We start from the raw sequence: 26,893 nt of genomic DNA, 5'->3' as shown, positions 1-26,893 counted from the left end.
TGAATATTCTAAATTTAATATTCAGATCAATAATAATTTCAATCACTTGTAAAACATTAAATAATACAAAAAAAAACTAATATATTTTAAAGTTATTTATAAATATTTCACTTAAATGAATAGTATTTTTTAAATTGCCTATTTTGGCAAATTTTCATTTACATAAAACATAACATTATGCTAGTTAAAAAATATTCTTCAAATAAAAGTCAAGTTATACACATTTATTTTCAATCAAAATACACAAAATATATATGCATACATACAAATTAATACTGCAAAAAAATATTTACAAACTTTCATTAGTTTTTTTTCCATCCAGGTCAAAAGTACAGTTAAGTATGTGGATGAGTGCTGATGCTCTTGATTAAAAATTAAACCTAACAGTAAAACAAAAATTAAGAAAAGGCTTAAATAATTATCATAACATAAATATCTCATAAAATATTTTATTTTATAAACTTTGTGTAAATAACAAGCAAGAAAATAAGCTAATATTATTTGAAAAGAACACCTTTTGAAATAAAGAAGATAAAAATTTGCTTTAACTATCACAGAAATTATATATATATAAAAGATGAATAATTAAAACATAGAAACAGGTTTAGAAAAATAAAACTGGAAAAATAATTAAATCTGAACTTCTACACTTTGAGATATTCAGCAATCATTTACTAGCAAATTAATGCTTTTGATTAAAAAAAGAATTTTTTAATATTACTTACCAATACTATATACAAGTTAAAAATTGATTAAATATAACTACACATCAGTTGTTGCAATGCTGGCATCAAGAAGAGCAAGTCGAAGAACTTCTTCACAAACTCTCTTATAACGCCATGCATCGCCTTGCAACCTTTTTCTCTTGACTCCAACAGCATGTTGATGCTTAGGAAGTTGACAAACTTCTAATTCAAATCGAAGCTGGATCTTCTTTCCTTCACAAATCTTACCACGCAATGTAAATCTGAAACACCCAAAAGTTTTAATTAATGATCACAAGGGAGAAATTAATTCGTTTTAGAAAGGAGATATATAAAGAAATAAGATGCTAAAATAAATACAATATTTCAAATATTTTTCTCATGAACTAATTATTCATTTAGCACCACAATATAGAATGATTTAGCAATCAACAGGAAAGAGTTAAATAATATTTATATTGTTTACATATATACATTAGTAAAAATATAATATGTAGAAAATCTAATTTGAGTTGGAGTTTAATAAATTTAACTTCAGCATGAAGTTTGTAGTAACATTTACCACAGAAAAACCCATTGTGATATTTTGTTTTTGACTGATTGGTAAGGACATGACACAGACTTGGAACAAAAAAGTTGAATTTCATAAACTAATGAATTGTACCAAACATACACACCAAGAAGGAAAATAAGTAAGATTAACTGAACAAAAAATTACTAAATTTATTAAAAAAAATTTTTTTTTGAGATATCAAAAATATTGTAGAACTATTACATAAAAAAAAATGATATCCAGAATGATGAAATTGGATTACGAAATGCTGAATTGTGCCATGTCTATTATTATTAAGTATTCATGAATTTCTTTAAAAACAAATCAATATAATAGCTTAATTGCAAATAATTTTATGAAGTGTATTATTTAATTTTGAATTAACAGATTTTTCTACTACTGATAAAGGTATGTGTGCAATGGTGCTCAATAGGCCAAACCAAATGACCCACAACCAATATATGTGCCACCTCATTTGGCACATATACGCTTTGAAGGGCGAGAATATTGCATCTCCAAGCAATGTTTTAAAATTTTTAATTAATTTTGGCATTTTTCTACTATAATTTATCAAAAATATAATTGTATAAAAATGTATTTAACTTTTTAATGATACTAATTTAATATTTGTGCACAATTTTTTAAAATTTTGGTAAATTTTTTTAATAAATTTTTGTTAAATTTACAATAATAAATTACAATGTTGCCTTGAGATTCAAGACAATTTCATTGTTTTATCAAATACTTAATCACTTGATATTTTTTCTCATAGTTGAAAACTAAAGAAGAAGGATTATGTTTAACATCTGTATTGTTTACAAAATAATTTTTTTAAAAATGAAGAAACTATCCTGCAAAAGTCAGAAGATGGATGAAATAGACATTTACTTAATTAATAAAGCTATGATGCCATGTAAATTATCTCAGATAAGAAGCTTCATGTACACAATAAACAGAACATATGTAAGGCAATTAACATAAAAGATTAATTAAAATAATATCTGACAATTGATGGAATCTTGAAGTTATATCCAAATGATTCAACTGAAATAAAATATAACTAATATTCTTGGAGACCAGTTGGGCATCAGAAGCAACTAGTAAGAAATAAAATAAAAGCATCATACAGACAAAAAAATAATATACCCTTTCTGTTTGCAAGAAATTCCTTTTCGCATCAAGGCATTCTGGAGTGATTCTAAAACTTCTTCTGGGGTCACTTTATCATTTGTAGCAGAGACATTACAAAGATTCTAGAAATAAATTAATTTCAGAATAAATAATAACAGCACAAAAGGAGAGTTTACAGAAATATCCTATTGACTATTAAAGAATATAGAGAGTTCTCAGAAAGAATAAATTAATCCCATTCAGAAATTTTTTAAAAAAATAAAACAATGCAGATTGTGACATCATTAGATCATTACCTCTATCAGCCATATATTAGCTATATGAGCACATGCAGAAGACAACAATTTACCTTATAAACAGCAACAGATATCAGATTGTAATAATATTCCTACGAAAAATCTTATAACATTATGGCATGAAATATTATAACAATAAAAGTTAAAAATAGAGTTCTTTTTTGCTGTTATTATTTTTGTAGTCAAAACTGTTTATCATTGAATGAAGCTCACTAGACACTTTTGTTGCTTGAATAAGTTTTTGCAGAATTGTTTCCCCTGCCATCCAAAGCATATATTATACAGCAAAATTCTTTGTGATATTATATAATGAAGCTCTTTTTGACTTCTCTAAATGTTTCCAAACATGAATACTTGCCTGGAATCTATCTTATATTAAGATATTTCTTCCTTGTAAGATTTAGAAAACATTTTAACATAACATTTGTAGGATGGCATATTAATTTCAAATTGTAATATGAATAATGTAATTTTTTTTTAAATATTTTGTAAGTCACACAGTAGAACCTAAAGTTACCATATTTAATATATAGTTATAGTGAGTGTGATGTGATTTTCTAATGAACTGCCCGGTTTTAAATACATTAGTTTTAATTTCCACAAACACAGCAACACTACAAAATTTACTAACACACATAGACAATTAGGTTCAAGAAAACAGTATGGTCGAGGGATTCCACTGTTTCCAACCGAAAGCATTCGGCATTAGCGGAAGGGTTGAGTATAGGGGAAAAAGTCTACCTCAGAATGCAGGTCTGCCATTCAACTGCTTATCTACTGTAAAACCCCACAAGGGGGCGCTCTCTGCACAAGAGGAAAAAGAGGTGCTAAATAGTTAGTTTTGGAGTTGTATTAATAATGGTTTTAAAAAAACCTTACTTCAATCTTGATTAAAAATTAACCTCATTTAACTTTTAATGTGTACTACTACATTAAGATATTTTTTTTTACATAACTTAAAATTTTTTTAAAAAAATAAGCTGCTTAGTGAAATTTATATTTCCAAACAATGTTTTTCTTCAATTTCATTTTTTTAAAACTTTCATTTTGTAACAATTGTTATTATTTAACTGGATTTGCAGAATTATAAACATATGCCTTGCAAGAATGTTAAATACATTTTCCTCCTGAATGCTTATTATCGCTATGTTATCAAGAATAAATTTTAAAAATAAGATAAAGATAGATGAATCAAACCCAAAAAAATTGTAATACTCTGTGTTTCAGACTAAAGATTTGAAAATCATTTAGTTCTCTCCCTTCCATTTTTTTCCCATGTTATCCTCCTATAATATTGGATTGTTGGAGAACTCAAAGTAGTGAACTTGGGATATTAAACTTAATAGCTATAATTCTTTAAATTATAAGCATGATTTTTTTATCTGCCTATTTCTTAAATTTTTAACCATGTACTTGTTTGATAGCATTAAATAAAATAAACAAAATTACATGCATGTATTGTTTTGACTTACTGCTATATAAAAGTAATAATTAATAGCAATTCCTTAATGCAATAGCACGAGAAACTCATTTTATTCATTTTGTATTGACTAATGATTAAATACAGATAATGCATTCTTTATATAGTCAACTTACCTTCACTTGACGTGGTACAAGAGGTCCACACATTCTCTTTTTTGGAGTTAGAAGATTTTTCACACAATCTAATCCTTTTTCAATACTACCGAAAACCTTTTTAGCAGAAGATCCTATATGTCTTGGAGGTCGGCGCTTCGGTGTCATTGAACATAATGTAGGAGATTCAAAGGATTTAGCTCTAAAGGGAAGAATATATATTTAATCAGAAAAATTAACAGACTTATATGTATAAAATGCTAATAGTTTTCTTTTCTACAACAATTAAATCCTATTAGTAATTCAATACAAATTAAAATTGTCTTATAGCTCTTCAATATCTTAATAAGCCACTTCTAATGAACAGTTAATTTATTTTTACATTTATTTACTTTTGTTTTATAACTTAAAATAATCATAATTCTGAAAAAATGAAGCAAAATATAAATCCCTTTTGAAATGAACCATTTCACTTAAAATAATGAATCAATAACTAATGAATTTGCAAAAGAAACTTTACAAAATTGAGAAATTATTAAAATCTGCTGAAGAAAGCTTATGCAATGGTAGCTCTTCATTAAAATTGAGCCCTGAATCCATAGACTTTGAAATAAGGATTCGGTTCCTAGATCACTATCATGCACTTATGAGAAGCCAAGTTCTTTAAATGGTTTTACAAAATATTGTTCTGTCATTTTTAATCAATACTTTTATTTTAATTAGCATCTCCATTCTACAAAGATTATGCAGCAACCTTTTCAAAATGGCATCATTAGAGTTTCTGAGAAGCTTAAAAACCCATGAAATGAAGGAGATGCTATATTAATTAGATAGTATAGTAAATATTAATTAGATTAATATAACATTGCACTACATCCTATGTATTTCATCCTTCTCTAAGTGAAATCTTCCAAGTTAAATTTTTGGTGTATTACATAGTATTGCCCATATCTGGCAAGTGTTTCAACCAATATCATATTTGTTTGAAAGATGCTTCAGGTATCAAAGGTTAATAAAAATTATTTGAATAAATAGGAAATGCTCTAGCTAGATTCGTAAATTAATATTCTTCATTTATTACAGAAACACTTTTTATCTTACATTGTTCAGAAACAGCAAAATTTAGCAAGATTGGTGGCAACAGTGATTTGCATATATTTGAAAAAAGACTTCTTGTTTTGATTTTTCATAATTCGTAATAAGAAAAGAGGAGTAAATAAAATAAAACTAACATTGTTATTTAAAAAGGTTTCTTTCATTCGTCCATTGAATAAAATAAACATAAATTTGAATTTTAAACATATATATTTCACTGTAATTGAAATAATTTATTAACACTCTTTTGATATAGAAATATTTTTTTAATAATTCTTTATTACTGAATTAATTTTCTAATATTTATAACAAACATCAGTACAATGAGGTTTTTAGGTTAAATTTTGAATCCTTTGTTGCACACTATCCTTTAAAGTTTAAACTAAGACAAAAATGATGTAGGTGGCCTAATTCGGCCTATAGGAATATATAGCCAAAATTTTCTGAAGTCTACATTCACCATCTTGATTCTATGATGTTCCAGCAACTGAACTGAACAGCATCACAATATTCCGGATAAAATACAGTGTCATTAAAGCTTGGAAAAGTGTGACTGAGCGAGCACTATAGTGAAGCATCAAACTGCATAAAATCTCTAGTATATAAATGAAAAAATAAATAAATAGTAGCAGATTTAGCATGGCTCAGGTTACAAAACAGGAGGCTAGCTCAGATTCATTATCCAAGGGCAATTCTAAAAGCATTTTCAGTGCTTTTCTGAGGCTTTGTAAACTTCATCATACTATTTCCAATAGAATTAATTTACAATAAAAATATCAATTATAATTACGTTTACAATAAAAAGCAAACTATTACAGACATACACAATTCCATAAAATAAATGAAAGCAAAACTTGAAATCAAAAGCAAAAAATTTATGCAAGTCTAAGTTGACTGAGGCTACGGATAAAAAGGCCACAAAATTTCAGAAACCCAGATTAAGAATCAATCAGTTTCAATAACTCTAACTCTCCCCCAGAACATTTTTTGATTTGAGCTCATTTTTTCTGGAAAAAGAGAAAATAAAAATAGAGATAGTTTCTTATCATAGCATCCAGCCATATAACATGATCACTGCAATGTTCCAGCTGATGCAATGTTTATTTTTATTTAATAATTGTATGTATGTTTTCTCTTTCCTTCTTTTTTTTCTTTCAAATATAGAATAAATAACTTAAAATATAAATAAAAAAATTATGTAAAATTCTTATCAACTATTTTTGTATCAGAAAAAAAAATTCCTTGAAAAAATATGTTTTAACATATTTTTAATATGTTTTAATATAATTAAAATTATGCTTCTGCTTCATTTAAACCATCATCAACAATTGAAAAAGAAAGCTAAAAGTGAATTAAAAACTTAAACTTACCACATGAATATACTACATATTCATGTGAATCTCTGAAAAAATGCTCTTTGATAATACATATATTTTCTCAAAAAAAAAAAAAAAAAAAAAAACTATCATTTCAATGAATATTACCTTTTATCTGATGTATATAATGGAATAATAACTGATGAAGGTTCACCAATTTCATTCACAGCTGTGTCCAAAGAGGCAGAAAAAGCTAACGCTGTCGGTGACCTTAATCCTAAAAATAATTACAAGCAACTTCAGAAAGATTTTTAAAAAAATCAATGTAGGTAAAAACCATTTTAAAAGATTTCAATGCAAATATATACTCTTTTATATACATAGTTCCTTACCACAGTTTTCATTACAAATCAATTTATTCTTAATAACAGAAGTCGTTGATCTCTTATTTTTCTTAGCAGATGGTACTTGTGGCAAAACAAAATTTTCTTTGTCAGATTTATTATTAGGAGTAACAATACTTGGTGAAGCTGTTTTAGATGAATGCACAGAAGTCTCAGACAGCTTCTGAGGGCTTCCCAATGCAAGCAATTCTGAATCCATAATGCTATCCATTGAAACTGTCTTTAACATAGGAGATGTATCAAAAACACTAGATATATTGTTGCTGAACTGTAAATAAATGAGCATGGTAAATTGTAACAGAAAAAAAACTTTAAATCTTAATTTTTTTAAAAAAATATCAAATATAAAAATAACAAAGACAAATAACATTTATATATTTTAAACCTTAATCTTATTAGAAAAATTAAATAAACTCAATCATTATGAAAAATTTCTACAAGTCTAGCAAAAAAAATTAACGTTTTTAAATGAAGAGCAATTAAAATTCATGAATATTACCTTTGATTCTTTAAGTATAGATTGTTGCCTACGCAGCAAAAGTGGTTTTCCAGATCTTTTCTTTAACAATAAAAGATGATAAGTAGCATCTAAATAATCAAATTTACTCTGTAAAACAAAATATATTATTTCAATATAGTTTCATTAAATAAAAGGTAGTTCCAGTAGAGAATTAAACGAAATCTAACAAAATGGCAACTAATTTATGAAGCACCAGTAACGCATTGGAATTTTATCTGATTGTTCATTTAGTTCTAAAAAATTATCGCATAAAAAAACTGATATTAATTAAAGAACAATATAATTACAGGAAACTAAAAAAAAGCATATTCAATTTTAATAATAATAATAAATTATAATGTTCTGATAGAAACATTAAATAAATGTTATTAATATTGTATAAATTTCATAACACGGGAAAAGTTTTTTTTTTTTTTTTAATTTTTTACAACAAATCAACTTTTAACTAATTTTTATTGAAAAAATATATAATGAAAGAATTCAGTTGCTTCATAATTAATTTCAAATTTATTTATATTGATAATTTATTATATTTTGAAAAAAATGTATATATTTTTTCTCAGTGTTTTAGCAAAGTTACAATAATTAAATTTAAAATTTAAGAAATTCATTGAAACACAAGGAATAATAAAACATATTTGTAATTTAGTATTTAAAGTGGGTTTTTTTTTTTTTTGCTTTAAATTTTTTAAAAAAATTTATATGTTGAATTAATAGGAATTTAACTAACTTGATTTAAAGAAATTTCAATGGATCTCATTGACCGTTTATAATATACAGCCAATTCTGCTAAACAGTCAGGATCAAATTCTTCCACCTAAATCAAAATATGGAAAATTCATGGTTAGCTAATTTGGTAGTATACCAAATTTAAATGTACCACAAATATGAATTCATACAGTCCAAGAGAGAAAACAGCAAAATATAAGAAAAAAATACTAAACATGCAACAAAAATTCAATCAAAATAGCATAAAATTAATAATATAAAATATCAAATGGGCCATTTAAATTCTTGAAATCAAACATTTTTCAAGTTTAGTCTAGCTAAAGTCAAAATTCCATTTTCATCAATTAATACATAAAGAAATTATTATCATTCCTTTAGAAAAATCCTTCAGTTTACAAATAATATTTAATAGTTACATTCAAGTACTTAATAAAGCTTGGTCATTCTTAAAAAAATTTTTGACTCATAAAATAGTTTAAAGATAATTATATTAAGGAAGATTTTAGGTTTCCTGCAGCAATGTGTGCATATCATACCATTTATGTACACATTTTAATTTTTAAAAAGTAACTTTTTTATGAAGTCATTTTGAACAATAACTTTGATTATTTAACCCGTTTCCGCCCAGCGTCATATTTATAGGACAGTTCATTTTCACCATTATAAATAAAGCTATTCTACGTTTCGTCTATCCTTTTTCTGCCCCCTGAAGAGTAAGGGTTTCACCCTACTTACTTAAACCGATTTGGACCGGATGGAAGCATTTTTCAGCCAGCTGCAGACACGTAAACTACGCCATTTCCATGATTTTTTCTTGCGGAATTTCACTGTAATCGTCCGAAAAGGTTTTAAAGGAAAATTTAAATATTTTTTTTTCAGAATTTATATTTCAGATATTCTATTATCAGATATCTTATAACATTTTAAAATTATCTTTACTTTTATTAGTTTTAATTACAAATTTAAACTACTGTCCTAAAAATAGGATGCTGGGCGGATTCGTTAAATTTTCTGATATGTAGTTTATTTCATAAGCGCTCAAAATGTCGCGGATTTTTTTTTTTTTAAACTGCCGAGGAAGTTGTAGAATATCTATTTTCGGAGGAATTAGAGTCCAAAATGATTGCTTTACCACCTGAAGTAGTTGAATTAACAGATGAAAAAGGTTTTGATGACACTGAAACTCGGGTATAAGATGTGGGCATTATGTGGGAATAATGGCTACTGCTATAATTTTGATTTGTATTGAGGCAAGGAAGTTGTCGGTGCTGTTTCTACCGTGGTTCTTTCAAAAGAGTCCTTGGGAAATCAAGTTGTAAAAAAAATGCTTCAGCCAGTTACTGATCCCAAGAGTCATATAGTTTATTTTGATAATTTTTTTTAATTCCTAAAATTTGTTAGTTGACCTAAGAAAGAGTGGATTTCGAGCAACAGGAATGATAAAAAGTGACAGCATTGTCCCCTTGAAATTGATTCTACTTTCAAAAAGACTAGCCGTGGTACACATGATTTCTACTTTGATGTGAAAAATAAAATTACTGCTGTAAAATGGAATGATAACAAATGCGTTACACTTGCGACAAATTTTGACATAATTGAGTCACTAACATCTGTTTCAAGGCGTGTAAAAGGAAAAGCTGAAAAAAATAAAATCGAACAGCCATGTCTCGTAAATAATTATAACAAAAACATGGGTGGTGTTGATTCTCATGATTGGTTTTTAGAGAAACATACCATAAAGATCCGTGGAAAAAAAACCAAGGTAGACAAAGATCGGTAGACCAAGTTATACAATTTCATCTCGAGTGAAGGAAATAGACACTGTTAGACGCGATGGAGTTGGCCATATAATTGGTAAAAGAGAAAAACAAAGACGATGTCAAATGCAAAATTGTTTGGGAAAACTTCTTACATTTTAAATGAAATGTAATGTAACTCTATGTACCAAATGTTTTCCAAATTACCATAAATAGTGTGAATATGTTTAAACTTAATAAAAAATGTCAAATTTATTTGTGTTTCATTTTATTTTGCATTAAATATTAAAGTTCAATTGTTTGGGAACAGAAACGTAATCAAGTAACTAAAAACAAAGGAGAAGTACTAAGAGTTCAAAAACTTCCATATTCACCCAGCGTCCCATTTATAGGACAGTAATTATCTCGGATCCTAAATTAATGGTGTGGAGTTTAATTGCATATTATAGTTAATTTAAGTGTTTAGAACATAATTTTAAAAGTTTTTAACAAAATTTCAATTTTAAATTAAGTTCGGCGTTAACGGGTTAAATAGCAATACTTAGAAAATTATTACAATAAAAACATATTCCTAATTTTTTCTAAATAAGACAATCCCCTTTTTTTGTGTAAATTAATTTTCGACAATTATTCTAAACATAAATCTATTGTAGTGAAGATTTTGCTTTAATTTTAATGATAATTTCCTTTCACAAAATATAGTTTCTAAATTTTGTATTGTAAAATCAAAGGGTGCAGTGCAGTGCAGCTTGAGCCATCTTTTGTACCAATTTTTTCTGCCACAAAAATAATGGGATCAAAACCCAAAAAAATAAGCGTGCAAGTCAAATAAAAAAAAAACAATAAAGGGGATGGGCTCCACTATTAGAAAACTTTAAATAATAGTAGTTGCAGAGAAGACAAAGATTCAAAAAGAATGAATTGCAAGAGAAGTAAAATGAATGATTAATTAATCAATTAAAGAAATCAATTTGTACAAAAGTACTTAAGATATTAAAAATATAGTAGAATTATTATGTAAAAGGAAATTAATCTCAACAAAATGATATTTAATTCCAAAACTGCTGAAATCAATGTTTCTAGGAAAATATGTAATGTTTGCAATAATTCTAGAGAAAATTTTATATTTAACTATTTAATTATTAATATTTATATTTTATTATAATATGACATTTAAATGAAGAACTACAGGATACAAGTTTAAAAGCAAAATTAAAAATTTAAATAATTCCCATATTGAAATAATATTAAATATAAAAGGAACAGCAAAAAATGCAAGATTTGACAGTTATTCTGACTGATTCTGAATAATAATTCAATTTTACAAGCAAAAATTGAATTACATATATTAAATATATCTTTATTCTATGTGCTCTTGCATAAGCTTAAATTTCAAGCCTTTGTATAAGGTAGAATCCTTCCCCCCCCTGCCTTTTTCAATATTTTATAAAGTACAATTGCATTTAAAATGTTCAAATTAAAAAAACAATTATTCACATATAAATAACCAACTAGCAAGATTATTTTAATACTGCCAGATAATTATTTTTGTGGAAAGAGGAAAAAGAATAAAGAACCAACTTCTTTGTATGAATCCCAATTTGAAGATTCAAATCCATTCAAAATCCATGGATGAGATTTTAGTCCTTCAATTGATATCCTTTTATTAGGATCAACTTGTAACATCTGTTGCAACATTTCCTTGCTTTCACTTGATAACCATAATGGACAAAAGTATCTGCCCTTCTGTAACAAAATTCAGATTTCATTAGGCTGACATATGAAATATATGAGCCAAAAGCTTGTAAATCACTCAAGAATAATTATAAAAATAATTATCTTTGCTTCTAAGTATTTAAAAAAGAGGGCTACTTTTTTTTTGCCGATCGTCAGTTGTAATTCACATTAATAATTTAAAACTGAAATAATATAGATTAAATTTTAAAATTAAAAAAATGCATTTATGTGCAAAACTTTAATTTTCTCAAAGGGTTCACCAAAAAAATTTAATATAAACAAGGCAAGAAAATGCTAATAAAAACTTTTGTAAATAAAGGTTTATAATGTTTAATTATGCTGTTATTTATTAAATTGTAGGATTCTTCAATAGAAAATATTTAGGAAGACAAATAGTAAATCAAAGATTAAAAAAAGAAAAGAAAACTCTAAATATTGGACGTTGCTATCAAAACAAAAGAATTATTTTTCAAAAAGGATCCTTTTTTCTGATTCTGTGAAAAAAATTTATTAAAATATGTGATGTCAGATGGAAAGTGTATTCACATGATGCAAACAAAATTCTTGCAATATTGGAACAATATTTAGAAGAAGAGGAGAAATGTTATAAGGAATTGTTGACTTCATGACCATACGGTATTAAGTTGAAACAACCTGAAAAACTTTCAACAGAACGTTTTTCAGGTTGTTTCCTGCATTGTTCTCTTCATGAGAACAGAAATACTACATACCAAATTCAATTAGACTTCTTCAGTAAAACCCATGCAATCAACTGGATCACCAACCCTGTAAATTTCTAGTATTTGATGAACTAAGAAGATGTTGATATGAAGATAGCTTGAAAGTAGTTCTCAAAAACCACAGGAATGTTAGAAGAATTTTGTTGTTCCTTTCATATGATGATAGATAAACATCCAAATAATTATGGTTAATATTTTTTAACTGTTATAAATATTTGCTGTCCCAAAGTTGATTAGTTATAGAACAATCCTAATAATTACATAATATTGCAAAATAATGAACCAATAATAAACCAATACAGAAAAGAATTTTTAACAATTAGAGCCTTGAATATTGGAATGTTAATAATTCAATACTAGATAAATGCATTACCTGTATTTTCTTGTAAAGTTTTGTTACATTTTCATCATCAAATGGCAAGAAACCACACAGAAGTGCATACAGTAAAACACCCATACTCCAGATGTCAACCTGGGAATAAAACAAGTTAAAAAAGAGGGAGGGGGTGAAATATAAAAATAACAAAGAACATAATTCTAAACATAAGACAAAATATTTTTAAATATCTAAATCATTAGTCGAAAATGAATTAAGCACTTCAACTTTAATAATAAAATATGATACAGTTGAGACATTAACCCATCAAGCTTAATTCAAGCATTTAAATAAAGCTGAAAAGAGAAATTTTTAAAACTGTTGCGAAAAAATTTCATTCCCATAGATCCTGTGTGTGTGTGTCATTAAAAAAATTTGTAAATATATGTTAAAAAATATTTATAATATAAGAAAATAAAATTCACTAATATTCTTTTTTGAAAAGAAATGAATGAAAGAAATAAAGTTTCAGATCATAAAATTGAAACAAATTGAGGATACTGAATTTAACAAATTTTAATAATGTCTTATAAATTATGAATAAAATATCAAAACTAATATTGTTGTGAAGTAAAAATTACTTACTCCAAAAATTTATTTTTAATAAAAAAATGATTAAAGAGTTGGCAGGAAATTATTTAAACAAAAATTAATTAATTAATTGATGTATTTAAAAGGTTTTTAAAATAAAATGAAATATTTAAAAAACATTTATACTTTTTTACATTATTTCAAAAATAAATTAAAAGGAAAAATAAACAAAATTCAAAATGATGATACTTTAACTTCAAAATCCAGCTAAAGATATATACACTAGTTTAATGCTTGACTATGGCATTTTTCCTGAATGTTTGGACAAGGTAAGATAAATTTTGTTAAATATATTGAACGAAACTTGTCTATGAGCATGCATATATATATTTCATTGGTGAGATAAAGCAAAACAAAAAATAATGGAATGCAGCTAGTTTAGCTGCAGAAGCAAAATGTAATATCTCATAAATAAGATGCTCTTAATAGATTAAGGAGAAGAGAAAACTCATACTTTATTTCCATTATAATTATCACCAGTGATCAGCTCAGGAGCAGCATATGCTGGACTTCCACAGCAAGTCTCAAGTTGTTGTTGCATTCCAGTCTGTCAAAAAGAAAAAATATATAAGATGAGGTTGAATAACAGGTCCATGAATATTTTTTTCAGCCATTAACATTAAAATATATTTTTCTAAAATATATTCTTTATTAAATTAGAAATTTAGCATAAATCTTTGTATAGCTTACATTTTTACAATGATCATATTATATTTAGGTTACTTATCATGATTATAAATGATTTCCCTCCATGATAGATAGAGAAGGAAAAAAGTTTTGCTTTAATTACATTAGCATCTTGTTTTAAAGCAACATGTTGGTTATTTTGGGATAAATTTTATAATTTTGAAACCAGTCAGATAACCATGTCTGATCTGGCATCACTTCCTAAATTTTCACATCACAGCATTAGAAGGAATCTGATTTATAGTGTTAAATATACACAAGGCCCTTCTATACAGCAGTTCTTTACTAGATCAGATCCCAAAACTAAAATTGTATGTTCTGAAACCAAAGCTTCATCACTAGATCATTTTCTGACTAAGGCAAAAGACAACGAACATAGATTATTGTACTTATCTAGAAACATGATAGATTCGAAATGCTAAGCGATAATTTTAGAATTCCAAGTAAGCTTACTAGATGAGTTTCTCTTAAGCAGAAAGGATAAAAAGTATAAAAAAAATTTTTTTAAATCAAAAATAAGAATGTAATTATTACATTTAATTTAAAAATATTTATCATATGCATATAGTTTCTTGTAAATTTAATAAAGAAAACGATGATATTAATGTAAATGTTGATTTTGGAAATCAACAAATTTTCTCAGAAAATGCACAAAATTGAATAAAAAACTACAAAATTAATTTTATTAATTGAATTAAAGGATTCTCTTCTATTTCTATTACAGGTTTAATTGAGGTGCTTTGGAAACAATGCAAAAAAGAATGGTTCAAAGAACTATGATGGCTATATAGTGCACAAATGTCAAAAACATTTCTGTAACTTAAAAATAGAACAAACTTCTCCTTATTAACAGGGTCTATCTTGGGAAGGAAGACTTACTTTAAACTACACAAAACAAAGGCAATTAGTTGTCTAATAACAATTATCACCATGACTGCTGCCTTTCAAAAGCATTCTCCTTCCTCTAAAAAATCTTCTGTTTTATGTCTTTAAGTTAAATAATTTGAACATCATTAATCATAAGCAATTTTATATGATTATATCTTGTCACATTTTTTTTAAATGAGGCAGAATTTGATAATTTAATGATTTGAAAATATATTGAAACTGTGTTGCCAAACAATTATGAAACCTTGAATACTGGATATGGATTTTTAAAAAAAATATTTATTGGCAATTGTTTTTACAGGTTAAAAAAATTCTAATGATTATTTATCTATACTTATAATAAAGCCCAATGTGTGTGAGTGTTGGCACTCTACAGGCCAGACTGTTTGACCTACAACTACCAAATTGGGCATATGTATACCTTGGAGGTCGGGAATGTGTACCTTGGAGCGATTTTTTTTTCGATTTTTAATTACAATATTAATTAATTAAAAATTAAGCGAAATTTTGGTGTTTTTCTGGTATAATTTCCGAAAATATTACAACACAAAATTGATTTTTACATCATATTGAAGTTCAAAAAAATAATCTTTTCAATGATACTAATGTTTTATTCTACAAATTAAATTTCTATTCTTAATGAATTTTTTAAAAAAAAATTTAACCATATTTTTCAGAAATTTATTTCGCAGAAAATAAAATTAAACCTGCATGAGCACGTTAAGCGTCAATAGGAATACTGACAAAAGTTAAAATTAAAAAAAAATAAATCAACTATTATTGCAGATTAAACAAATAAAAATGTAATTTTCAGCATGTGTCTGCATGAAATGAAATAGATATGGGAGTTGGGAGATTTTAGACCACTTTACTAACCATCTCAAAGAAGATCCATCAATCTCAAGATTGATTGGTGGTTTACTGGGATTGGTGGACTAGGGATTCTTATGATTGATAAGCTAAAGATTATAAAAATTTCGGTAATTCTAAAATTTCGATATTTAAAAGTTAATGAAATGATCAGATTTGATTGCATAAGATAGAAACATTTAATAATTTTTTTTAAAGTTGGAGTATCAAGAACATATAGCAAAATATTATTCCTTAGGACCAAAGGGCTGTTTAACATTTAGACTTCATAATTTTTTAAAGTATATTTATAGACCAAAACAAAATAAAATATTGTTATTCACATTATTTAAATCCTTTTGAAAGTAAAACTAAAAACTGAATTTTATGAATCCGAGAAAGTTTTGTTGAATAATTTTTTGAGACATTACATAAATTATGCAATACATATAAGATTTCAATGTCGAATAACTCAGTTTTCAGCACTCATAATTTTTTTTTTTTTAAAAAAGCTTGGTTTCAGTATAATGTTTTATTATTATTAAAAGCAGTTTATCATTTCCACTTTAATTAAAAGTTGAAATTTTAAGAGATAACAGAAAATTAGAAAATCATACATACTACAATGAACAGAATGGTTTAAGGCCTTGATAATAGTATGAGTGAATTATATGTCTACTAGATTTGAAATATAAAAATATTTTGCTGATGAAGCTATTAAGTAATCAAGTTACATAAAATTTTTAATTGAAAATTTTAGCGAGCCTTAATATTGGCAAATCGGCTGGTTGTCAAAGGCAGCTAGTTAAAAATAAAGTTACAGGCAATAAAAAGTGTTTTTGTGCTATAATATTTTATAAAATATATAGTATATATTATAAATAAAGTTTTTATATTAAAAATAAGTATCTAAAAAAACTTCTTTACAGATATATTTGGATTCCAATAAAAACTAATATTATATATATTGTTACATTTTCATATGAACACATATTTAAAATTTTGCTCACAAATATTAATGTATTAGAAACGTTTTAATGAAGTTTTTGTGGCAATGAATGAAACTAAGTTTTTCACGAATAATAAAAAAAAAAACATAAAAGCGAATAATAAAAAAAAAACATAATAAAAAAAAACATAACATATAATTTAAATAAAGAAAAAAAAAAGATTTAAAATACTTACTTTAGGCTTAGCGCACAGTCCAAAATCTATTAATTTTAAGTTTTGTTCATTATCCAACAAAAGGTTTTCCTAAAAATAAAAAAAGGTTAAAATCATATTAGAAGTAAAACAGAATTTTGCAATGCAAAATAAGTATTCACTAAGATATACAGGTAGATATTTCATATCAGAATTAAACATCAACAAATTCAAAAGTTCAGTTTGATTTTCTCACCCATACATGAATATATAATCAAAAGAAAATGATTAGTATATCAGATAAAATCCTTATAAACTCAGCAATGATACCTAACTTTAGATAGAAAATATCACCAAAATAATTTCAGAATATACTTTTGGTAAATTATAATTATTTAATACAATTTTATAAAGTTATCTTAAGCTTGCATATTAAAACCAATTTTTCAATATTACAGATGTACAATTGTTTTACAAGATCAAACTGCAAATTATATTTAAATCATCATTTGTGAATTATGTCCACACATATGTAAATATACAAGCAAACAGAGCTATAAATGGATTTAGTCCAAAATCTAACACACATCTACAGCTGACCCTAAAATTATGAAGTTAGCAAAAAAATTTCCATATTTAAATAAGACACAACTCTTAAAACAGCAAAATTTTTGGACCTGCATTCAAATATTTTTATAGTATTCTGAACAAATATAAAACGCTCTTTTAAAAGTCTCTTCAGTTTCAATATATCCCACTAGAATTCAAGCAGCTTGTAATCATCATCTCAATATCAGTATCTTTTTCTCAATTTCAGAAATAGGGCTGATCTGTGTAAAAGAGAAGTGGAATGAGTAGAAAAGGGGATGAGCTTCCATTGTTTAACAGTCATGAATGGTATTATATATATTTAGAATTATGGCCTTTTATTCTTACAATGTTTAAAAAGAATGGCATTTTTTTAAAATGAAAAACAAATTTGAAATTTAAAATTCCCTGTACTTTTCTGGTTTTTATGAAAAATTACAAAATTCCCAGCTTTTTCCTGCTTTGTTGGTAATTTTTAAATTCCTTGTATTTTTCCAGTTCTTCCAATGTTACGTCAACCCCGACAATACTTTCTTTTCGGATATTTCATACATAAGGAAGTAAAAATCAACTACATAGCAACCAAAAATAATATTGTGCAACTTTCAGACTACCACTTCAAGAAACATTCAGAAATCAAGGCAAATTAATTTTGTTTTAGAAAAATGTGGGTTCTTTTTCATTTCATCTTCCATTCTCACATAAAAATTATGCTAGTACTCTTGACAATCCTTTGATGTCATATTTCTGTCTGCCCTATATTAATGCTAATAAATGCTAGTAAGATGTAGTTCTATAAAAATCGGTTTTCATGTATCTTTGCATTGCTTGAATTGTTTATTAACTGGGCTCTCAATATATTTCAAAATCTGAGTTCAGGCAAAAATAATTCAGATATTTCATTTAAGCCTAAATTGACCTACTGGTTTTAAATCACGATGAGCATAGCCTTTTTCATGGATGAAAGCAACAGCAGCAATTATTTGTCTGAAAAAAACTCTTGCTTCCTTCTCTGTAACACGATCTCTCTCAATAATATAATCAAACAACTCTCCTCCAGGACAATACTAAAACAAAAAGAAAATAAGGTTGTTAAAAGATCACTTCATCCATCTATTTTTCGTGAAATGGGAATAAAATTTGAAACATTTACATCAAGATCATTAATATTCTAAAATTGTTAATACAGATGTATGTTTATTTTCTTATAAATGCATAGGTAAAATATTTCTAAAATACAAAAAAATTAATTACTTATTTGTATACAAAAATGTTTTGTGAATGTTTGAGTACTTGAAAAAAATATTCCAATATCAAGAAATTGTAATTTTATAACAGTTAATAACTAGATTCTATTAATAAAAGAAGTAGGATTTTAACTCTTTTTAAACAGAAAATTTTGTTATTCAGGCATAAATAAAACACTAACAAAAAATCTTTTTCTTAATAATGTTTTTGGACAATGAGTAAATAAATTATTCTAAGTAAAACAATGTAAAAAAAAAATGAAATCTACAGAGTGTCTTGAAAGATTGTTTATAGAATATTCAGGATGAGGATAGGCTCAAACATGCAAGCAGAAGCAAGATATTCTTACAATAGAACTAAGTCAGAAATTCATAGAGGACTATTACAGAGGATTCTTAGTCAGAATTTAGTAAAAAAAAAAAGAAATCATAAGAAATAAAATGTACAACATAGATTTTAATGATGGAAAAAAATCAGAACACAACAAAGTGTTACACACACACACACACACACACACACACACACACACATACACACACACACACACACACACACACACACAAAATGTATTGCTTCAAAAGCAAGTTCTTTGAACATTTTAAATACTCCAAAAATTTGTTGAAATAATATCCTTCCTGCCATTATTATATCACTCAAGATGATGATATGGGTATCTATATTCACACAACTGGGCCATTGTACAATGGTAAATCTGCATATCATTACATCTGTATTGCACATTTTACCTGGTGTATCATTTTCTAATATTGCTCAAATCTTCAAAGAGTCTCCAGTAGTGCCCCTCCTTCTTGCATTTCATATACTTTTTATTTATTTATTTTTTGCAAACAATAAGTAGTCTCTACATGTCTTGGAACAACTATATACGTAACATTAATAAAAACACCAAATTTACAATAAAGCAGTGATAAGATTTTAATATATAATAATTAACTGGAAGGAGATTAAATTTATCGAAGATCATGAAGAAGATGGAATGCATTTAAATTTCAAAATTCCAACAAATTTATTTAAATAATAAATAAAAAAAATATACAACCACAATTTAAATTTCATTGAAATATTTCTATTTAAACAATCCAAAGGTGTAACTAAATGCATAGTGCATTCATTTTTTTAAATTCCTCAAGTGCATCTAAATAATTTTAAGATTTAATGTTTACAGCTTTTTACTCCATTTTTCATTTTCTTTTTATCTTTTATCCATTGATTGTTTATTATATATATATGAAACATCACTTAAAATGTTTCTTCTATATTCAAATCCTCCAATAAGCCATCATATCTTACCTCTAAAACTATAAAATAATTCTTCTCTGTTTCAATGACTTGATATAGTTTGCAGATATTAGGATGATTTAATATTTTCAATGCTTCAATTTCTAGCTGTACCCTAGGGAGATCATCCTAAACACAAAAAAGATAATAAGAATAAAAAATTTTAAAAAATAAAGATATTAAAAATAGATTCAACTGACATTGATTAAATATTCTAAGTAAACTAAGGTTAGTTATATCATTAAAAACAAAACATTATGCAAAATTTATTTTTTAATTATATTAGTTCATTGGTCATCTTTAATAAAATCAGGTTTCAAATCTTGAAGGGTGTAAAATCATCTCAAATCATCCTAGATTATAAATTGAAATTAATAATTACCATATTATTTAATATCATCACAACATTATTCAATATCCTAACTGTTCTATTCTTAATAATATTGTGCACCTGTGCATCATCTTAGATTATCAGAATAAAAATGGTAACAAAAAAAACAAAAGAAAAAGAAATAAGGATTAGAAATCTATACATAGTATAAAATGAAGTCTCCTGAAAGTGTCTGTATGTTGAAACCCTAAAAACTCTAGAAATACTTAACTAATTTTGGAGACATTTATACCATATTGTAGGGCATTTATTGAGGAAGGTTTTAGCATATTAAAATCATATCAAAATAAAAAAAAGTTTTATAATTGCGATTTTATTTATTTTCCTACTACGATTTGCGCATGTGTAAAGGAGCAGTATCTGTTCTTTACACTTATCTGCACATGAGCGGAAATCTCAAACTTTGCATGTGCAAATAGCAAGAGATATAGTGTTCATAAGCGATACATTTCGTTGGTTACGTCCGATTTTAAAAAGCGGTTCAAATCTCATTATCCCCAAAAGAAGGAAATTCAACCTTGGCCAGAGCAAAAATGTGCTTGTTGAGCGATAATGAGAATGTAGAAGAAAGAAACGTTAGGTTAGTGAATATCAGAGAAAGAAAGTTCACACTTTCTTCGAAGGGGAATCTTCTGCTGAGTGAAGTAAAAGTCTCTCTTTAATTGCACTGCAATTAAATTACAGAGACAGAATGAATCTTGCCTGTATGCTGACAGAGAAAGACATTTAAATTTAAGACACAGGAGAAGAAATGAAAGATCAAATGTTCCTGATATTTGGTCCGAAAAGGAGTACTCTACTCTGAATTTCGATCCATTTGTGGATTACAGAAATGATGCCTCGGTTTCAATTGAAACAATGTCTATAGTCTGTCCATATTTTTCAGCTTTAGGAACAGCTTTGATATACAATCATTTTCGCTAAAAAAAAATTATTGCCAAATTTTAGCGAAATGCCAGCAATAGTGCCACCCAAAAAATTATCAATCTCGCAAGGCGCAAATGAAATGCAAAAAATGACAGTATATCAAAGCTTACCCCAGTTTTAAAATAGAAAGATGAATCAAAAGTCATGTGTTGTTTACAAGGGAAAATGCAACCATTTTAACAGCCTAAATATAGAACAGCATTGATATACAGTAATTTTCACTCAAAAATAGTTTATCGCCAAATTTTAGCGAAATGCGGCACGAACGGCAGCAATATAGCGTTTTTGTCTGAACGGCAGCAACTTTTTATAACGTTTCTAATCTAAAGGTTCCGAGAAACGCTGCAGCAAATTGGCAGAAATATTGGGAAAAAAAGTCAATAAATTCAGTAAAATGAAATGCATGTAAAAAATCTAATCGCAAACAATGAAAGTAAGCAGAAGTATGTTCAGCAGGAAAAAAATCAAGGGAAATGAACAGGAAAGATCGAAATACAGTAGCATAGAGTAACATAAAAAAAAATGGCGGCCATGTAACTCCAAACAAAGCGCCACCGAAAAATTACCAACCTCACAATGTGCTAAATGACTATATATCAAAGGTTAGCCCTAAATATATCTGAATATGTGCTATAAAAAATTGTTTTGTAGTTATTTTTGATGATTTCAAAATATTGTTTTGATCCCACATGACATTCCAATGTCATATCGGGTGGATGCTAGACTTAAGTCTAAAGCTAATTTTCCTCTTAAATGTTATGCCACAGGCGACGCTCTGCGGGTACTACTAGTAAATATACAAATTTCTGAGCAATAAAACACGCACCATATTACAAGACATCGGCCCTAAAATAAGTTCACCAACTATTTCAATTAAAATGAACTTAACCTTTCATCATACTAATTCTGTCAATAAATAGTCAAATAAGGAATATAAAACAAAATCAGCAATTGCTTATTTAAAGCTATTAACAATGAACTAACATTAGCTTCTTTTTAATAAAAATTTCAATCAATCCCTCTTTTTCCCCATTTTCTAAAATTCAACATCCAATTCACTGGTAATTTGAAATGCTTCAAATGCTAGATAAAACAAATGTGGGGAAAAAATCCTAAGTGCATCTTTTAATAAAAATGCAACATCTTTTTTACTGAAAATTAAATACAATAAATATTGCAGGGGTGTTTGTGGGACCCCAAAAAATCCCCTGAAACTTTTACGGACTTACTACCGGCATTTTGGAGTTTTGAGAAGGGGGGGGGGAGAGAAATGAAAAATTACAATTATGAAATATTGAATGACCTAATTATAAAAGTTCAATGAATTACTTTTTTTGCAAAATTAATAACCATAAATTTTCAAACATATAAACTACTACATTTTATGCAAATATTTTAAATTACCTGAATTAATTCTTTAAAAAAATTATCTAATTTCTGCTGCTTTTTTTTATTTTCTGATGTTTGTGGGCTTGTCTTTCTTTTGTGGTGAACTTCATAATTGCAGGAAGATTGACTTTTATTTTCCTCATTTACAGTTGAAGAAATTTCCTCGAGAACTGCACATGCAGAGGTAGAAGCAGTTTGCTTTTCTGCTAATGTAGAAGGTTTTTCAGAGACTTTTATAGGTGACTCATCTGAAATACATGTTTTTAAGTCCTCTTGATATGTTTTCCAACTTCTGTTCATATTCAGTAAGAGATCTTTGTGAATTGGATCAGTCATTGGATTTTTTGAGCCATATTTTTCACATGAGGTTTCTTTAGAAGCCATTAAATCATATTTAATAGTCTGCACTGCATCTAGGGAATCAATCTTAAGAGAGGTTCTATAGTCAGTGACAAGTGTATCCATTAAGTTGAATGCACTTTCCACTAATGGGCCATGGAAGCAGCTAAGGCAGGCTTTGACCAATTTAGCCAATGTAGGATACTTATAATCATTTGTGAAATCATCTTTTAAATTAAAAACTTTAGACCAATATTTATCAATTGTACACTTGACTTGATTTCCACTTTCATCAGATGTGTAGAGCATTTCTTTGGTGATATCAATATCACTCTGGTATAACCTTATTTCAGCTTCTACTTTTGACTTTTCATTATCACTAAAAATATGGAACATAAAAGATGATAATTTTTCAAAAGCTAATATTGTACTGGTTTTACCTCTTAGCTCTGAATCTAATGCTGTAAAACTAATTAGATATGAATTTTTAAGGGGTAATTTCTGTTTCATATGCTGAAATTTCAAAGTGAAATTCTCTTGCGTACATAAATAAAAAAATATTTCAATAAGAGAAACGAAAAATTTACACGTGCATCAATAAATGAAACGAAAATTTTACACAGCGGAGAAAAAAAAGTTGCGAAGCGATCAATGACAAATAGCTAATACGGCGAAAAATCCCCCTTCTCTACTTATTGGCGCCACGCCAGGAGAGATAAGACCTTTGAACCCAGAGTCACGTGATCGCACATCTGGTCGCGAAGTCTCTCCCTTTTTTTTCTGCCGCGCCTACTTGCCGAAAAGAATCCAGAAGAGAATGTCCGAGAAACGGGGGAATGAGTCATAACTCGCAATAAGGAAAGAACAAAAAAGAAGTTTTTTCCCGCTTTTCACGCATTATCACTGCTTTTGGAGAAAGAAAGGAAAAGTTTTCACCACACACGCTGACCTTGCGTTTTCTGCTTTCAAAGCAAACAAAATCGCCCAGATCAAAATAAATAATTCATTATTATTCCTACTTCCTTTTGAACGACGATCCCCGGAATTTCCGGGTATCGAAGTTCAAAATCCCCGGAATTCCGGGGTTTCCCCGGAGCACAAACACCCCTGATATTGTCTATTACTGACTTTTTTAATCAAATATGCAATAATACTGAATAATATACAAATTATGAGACATAAATTCCAATTTTAAAACAAAATTAATAATTTATAAAAAATTATCAATAAATTAATCTAATAAATATATATATTCTTACTCCTAGGGATGCTTTATTCATGATTTTAATTGCCACTTTCTCACCAGTAAGTACATGAGTTGCAAGTTTTACTTTAGCAAAACCTCCTGTAATTTAAATAACATAATATAAATTAAGGTCCACGAGGTTAAAATAATATGATCATTGTCCAAAGTGATCAAACCAGAATAACAATTCAAGATAAATAAAATTAAATTTCAATTAGTTACGAAACAAAAATACACACTTATATGGAAAAAAAAAAAGAGATAAATACTATTGCTCATGAAAATAGTTATCTTTTTAATGTAACATCATAAACAGAAAAAAATTATATATATACAACAAACTTTGTTTACATTATCACATATAATAGAATTTTTTTTTTTTTTTTTATAGAATGTACAAAAATTGTTAAAAGATGCTTTTAAAACATGATTAAGTTGCATTCCAGTAAATAATAATTAAAAACAAAACTTATTTTGAAATTCAAAGTATTAATTAAATCAGCATTTTTACAGATTTAAAGAGTTCAGCTACATTCAATACTTTTAAGATAGAAAAGAAAAAAGTCCAGAAATCTATTGTTAGAAATATAATTCTTTTTTTTAATAAATTCAGTTATTAGTAATACTTATGTGGTATGATTTATCGAAAATAAACAAAATAGTATGATACATAAGTTTAGTTGCAATTCTTTACAGAGTTATCTTTTGAATAACCAGGTTTGATGAGAATAGTATAATGAAAGTAGTATAGTAGACACAAAAGAGCTATTTCAAAACAGACCTTGTAATTGTACCAGGCCTATGGCAAGATAAAGAATTTGATATCTGAACCAGCTGCACCTTCAACAAACTTTTATTTCATAAATGTAGAAAGATGGTTGACCTTAATGGATTTAATACAATATGGTTACATGTGTTGCAGATTTTAGCAGAAATCAAAGATCTTTCTATTATTCGATTCTATTATTTCGATCTAATATACGCCATTGCTATTGAAAAAATATTAAAATTTTAATTAAGTTCCAATTAATTAAAAGTCTAATTTAAATTTTTAAAAACTCTTTCTTAGTGAGCACATAACATTCTATGTCGGATTTAGTAGTTCAAATTAAAATGGTCTTCCCCATGGAATTCTTCGAATGATTTAATTAAGAATCTTATATATAGTATACAAGCCTCTAATATTTATCATTTTAGAAAATAAAAACTGATCATACTAGTTATTAATTGTCTTTATTATGGCACAAGGATCAGATGCCATAAAAAAAGATCAAGCTGTGCCGAAATGGTGTCTGGTCAAGCTGTGCTAAATATAAGTTAAAGTACAAATCTTCAAAAAATATTGATAAAATATAAGTATATAAAATATTGATAAAATATAAGTATATAAAATATTGATAAAATATAAGTATATAAAATATTGATAAAATATAAGTATATAAAATATTGATAAAATATAAGTATATAAAATATTGATAAAATATAAGTATATAAAATATTGATAATAAATGTATAAAAATCAAAAGTAAAAAAAAAATCCAAATTGATAGGTAACACATACCTGTGCCTAATGTTTTATGAAGGATATATTTTCCTTCCAAAACAGCATAACAGGAGGTTTTTTCTGGCATATTTGCTATTGTTGGTAGAACTCCTATTATAAAAAAAAGTACATAAAATAAGGTATAAAACATTAAAATTAATTTCCAAAATACTTGTATCAAAAATATAGTGGTTACATAAACAGATTACAAACAGGATAAATAGAAAAAAATTTATTAATTTTTCAAGGATTTTTTTTTTTTAAATTAAAATAAAAACTGCATTTCCTAACTGACACTTCTGTCATTTTGCTTTATACTTTCTGAAAAGCAAATATCAACCAGGAAATAAAATGTAATTATTGACGATGGGCAATTTAATTATTCACTTAAAGAAAAAAGGTATTTCACTTTTAATAAAAATTTCACAACAGAATATAATATATAAGATGTGTTCCGTAATTAAATATAATAACGGTGTCTATGTTCAATAACAAACTTATTTGTAAAATAGGATGAAATGTATAAAAAGTTAGATTAAACACTGATTAGTTTACTGTACAATGATTTAACAACCTCCTCAACATAAAATTAGATATTATAGCCAAGAAAAGTTAGAAAATACAATCGCATCGACATAAAATTAGAAATTTCCGAAAAATGAAATGTTTCCTTATTTTGTCGTCTTTATTTCTATTTATAATTATTTTTATATATTTAAATCAAAATATTCTAAATCAGTCAATCTTACCTCCTAAAATTTTTCAAAATAGGTCAGTTATTTTCCTCATATACCACCTGCCACATTGATATTATACATTTTACGAAGTAAAC

At 26.8% G+C, this 26,893-nt stretch overlaps 1 protein-coding gene across 1 annotated transcript; it reads right to left on the bottom strand.

Annotated features, from left to right (window-relative positions):
• Positions 1-263: 263 nt before the first annotated feature.
• Positions 264-26,893, bottom strand: LOC129964281 (maternal embryonic leucine zipper kinase-like). The gene is made up of 17 exons (XM_056079038.1): positions 26,811-26,893; positions 26,080-26,172; positions 24,532-24,617; positions 20,239-20,355; positions 18,603-18,746; positions 17,134-17,202; positions 13,979-14,071; positions 12,931-13,029; positions 11,662-11,826; positions 8,325-8,411; positions 7,574-7,681; positions 7,063-7,342; positions 6,839-6,947; positions 4,281-4,461; positions 2,404-2,510; positions 726-967; positions 264-380 (listed from the first exon to the last, which is right to left on the bottom strand). Exons 2-16 carry the CDS (start codon positions 26,147-26,149, stop codon positions 763-765), a joined length of 1,920 nt encoding a protein of 639 aa, XP_055935013.1. The 5' UTR covers positions 26,150-26,172; positions 26,811-26,893; the 3' UTR covers positions 264-380; positions 726-762.

Source organism: Argiope bruennichi, chromosome 3 (genome assembly GCF_947563725.1).
Source record: "Argiope bruennichi chromosome 3, qqArgBrue1.1, whole genome shotgun sequence".
NCBI lineage: Eukaryota > Metazoa > Arthropoda > Arachnida > Araneae > Araneidae > Argiope > Argiope bruennichi.
This window is presented reverse-complemented; position numbering and strand designations above follow the sequence as displayed.

Excerpts from the sequence above, each read along its gene's own strand:
- LOC129964281 (XM_056079038.1), bottom strand. The coding sequence starts at position 26,149 with ATGCCAGAAAAAACCTCCTGTTATGCTGTTTTGGAAGGAAAATATATC. Across the intron at positions 20,356-24,531 it reads TGAATAAAGCATCCCTAGGA|GATGATCTCCCTAGGGTACA; the intron begins GTAAGAATATAT and ends TTTTGTGTTTAG. Across the intron at positions 18,747-20,238 it reads ATTATTTTATAGTTTTAGAG|TATTGTCCTGGAGGAGAGTT; the intron begins GTAAGATATGAT and ends TTTTTGTTTTAG.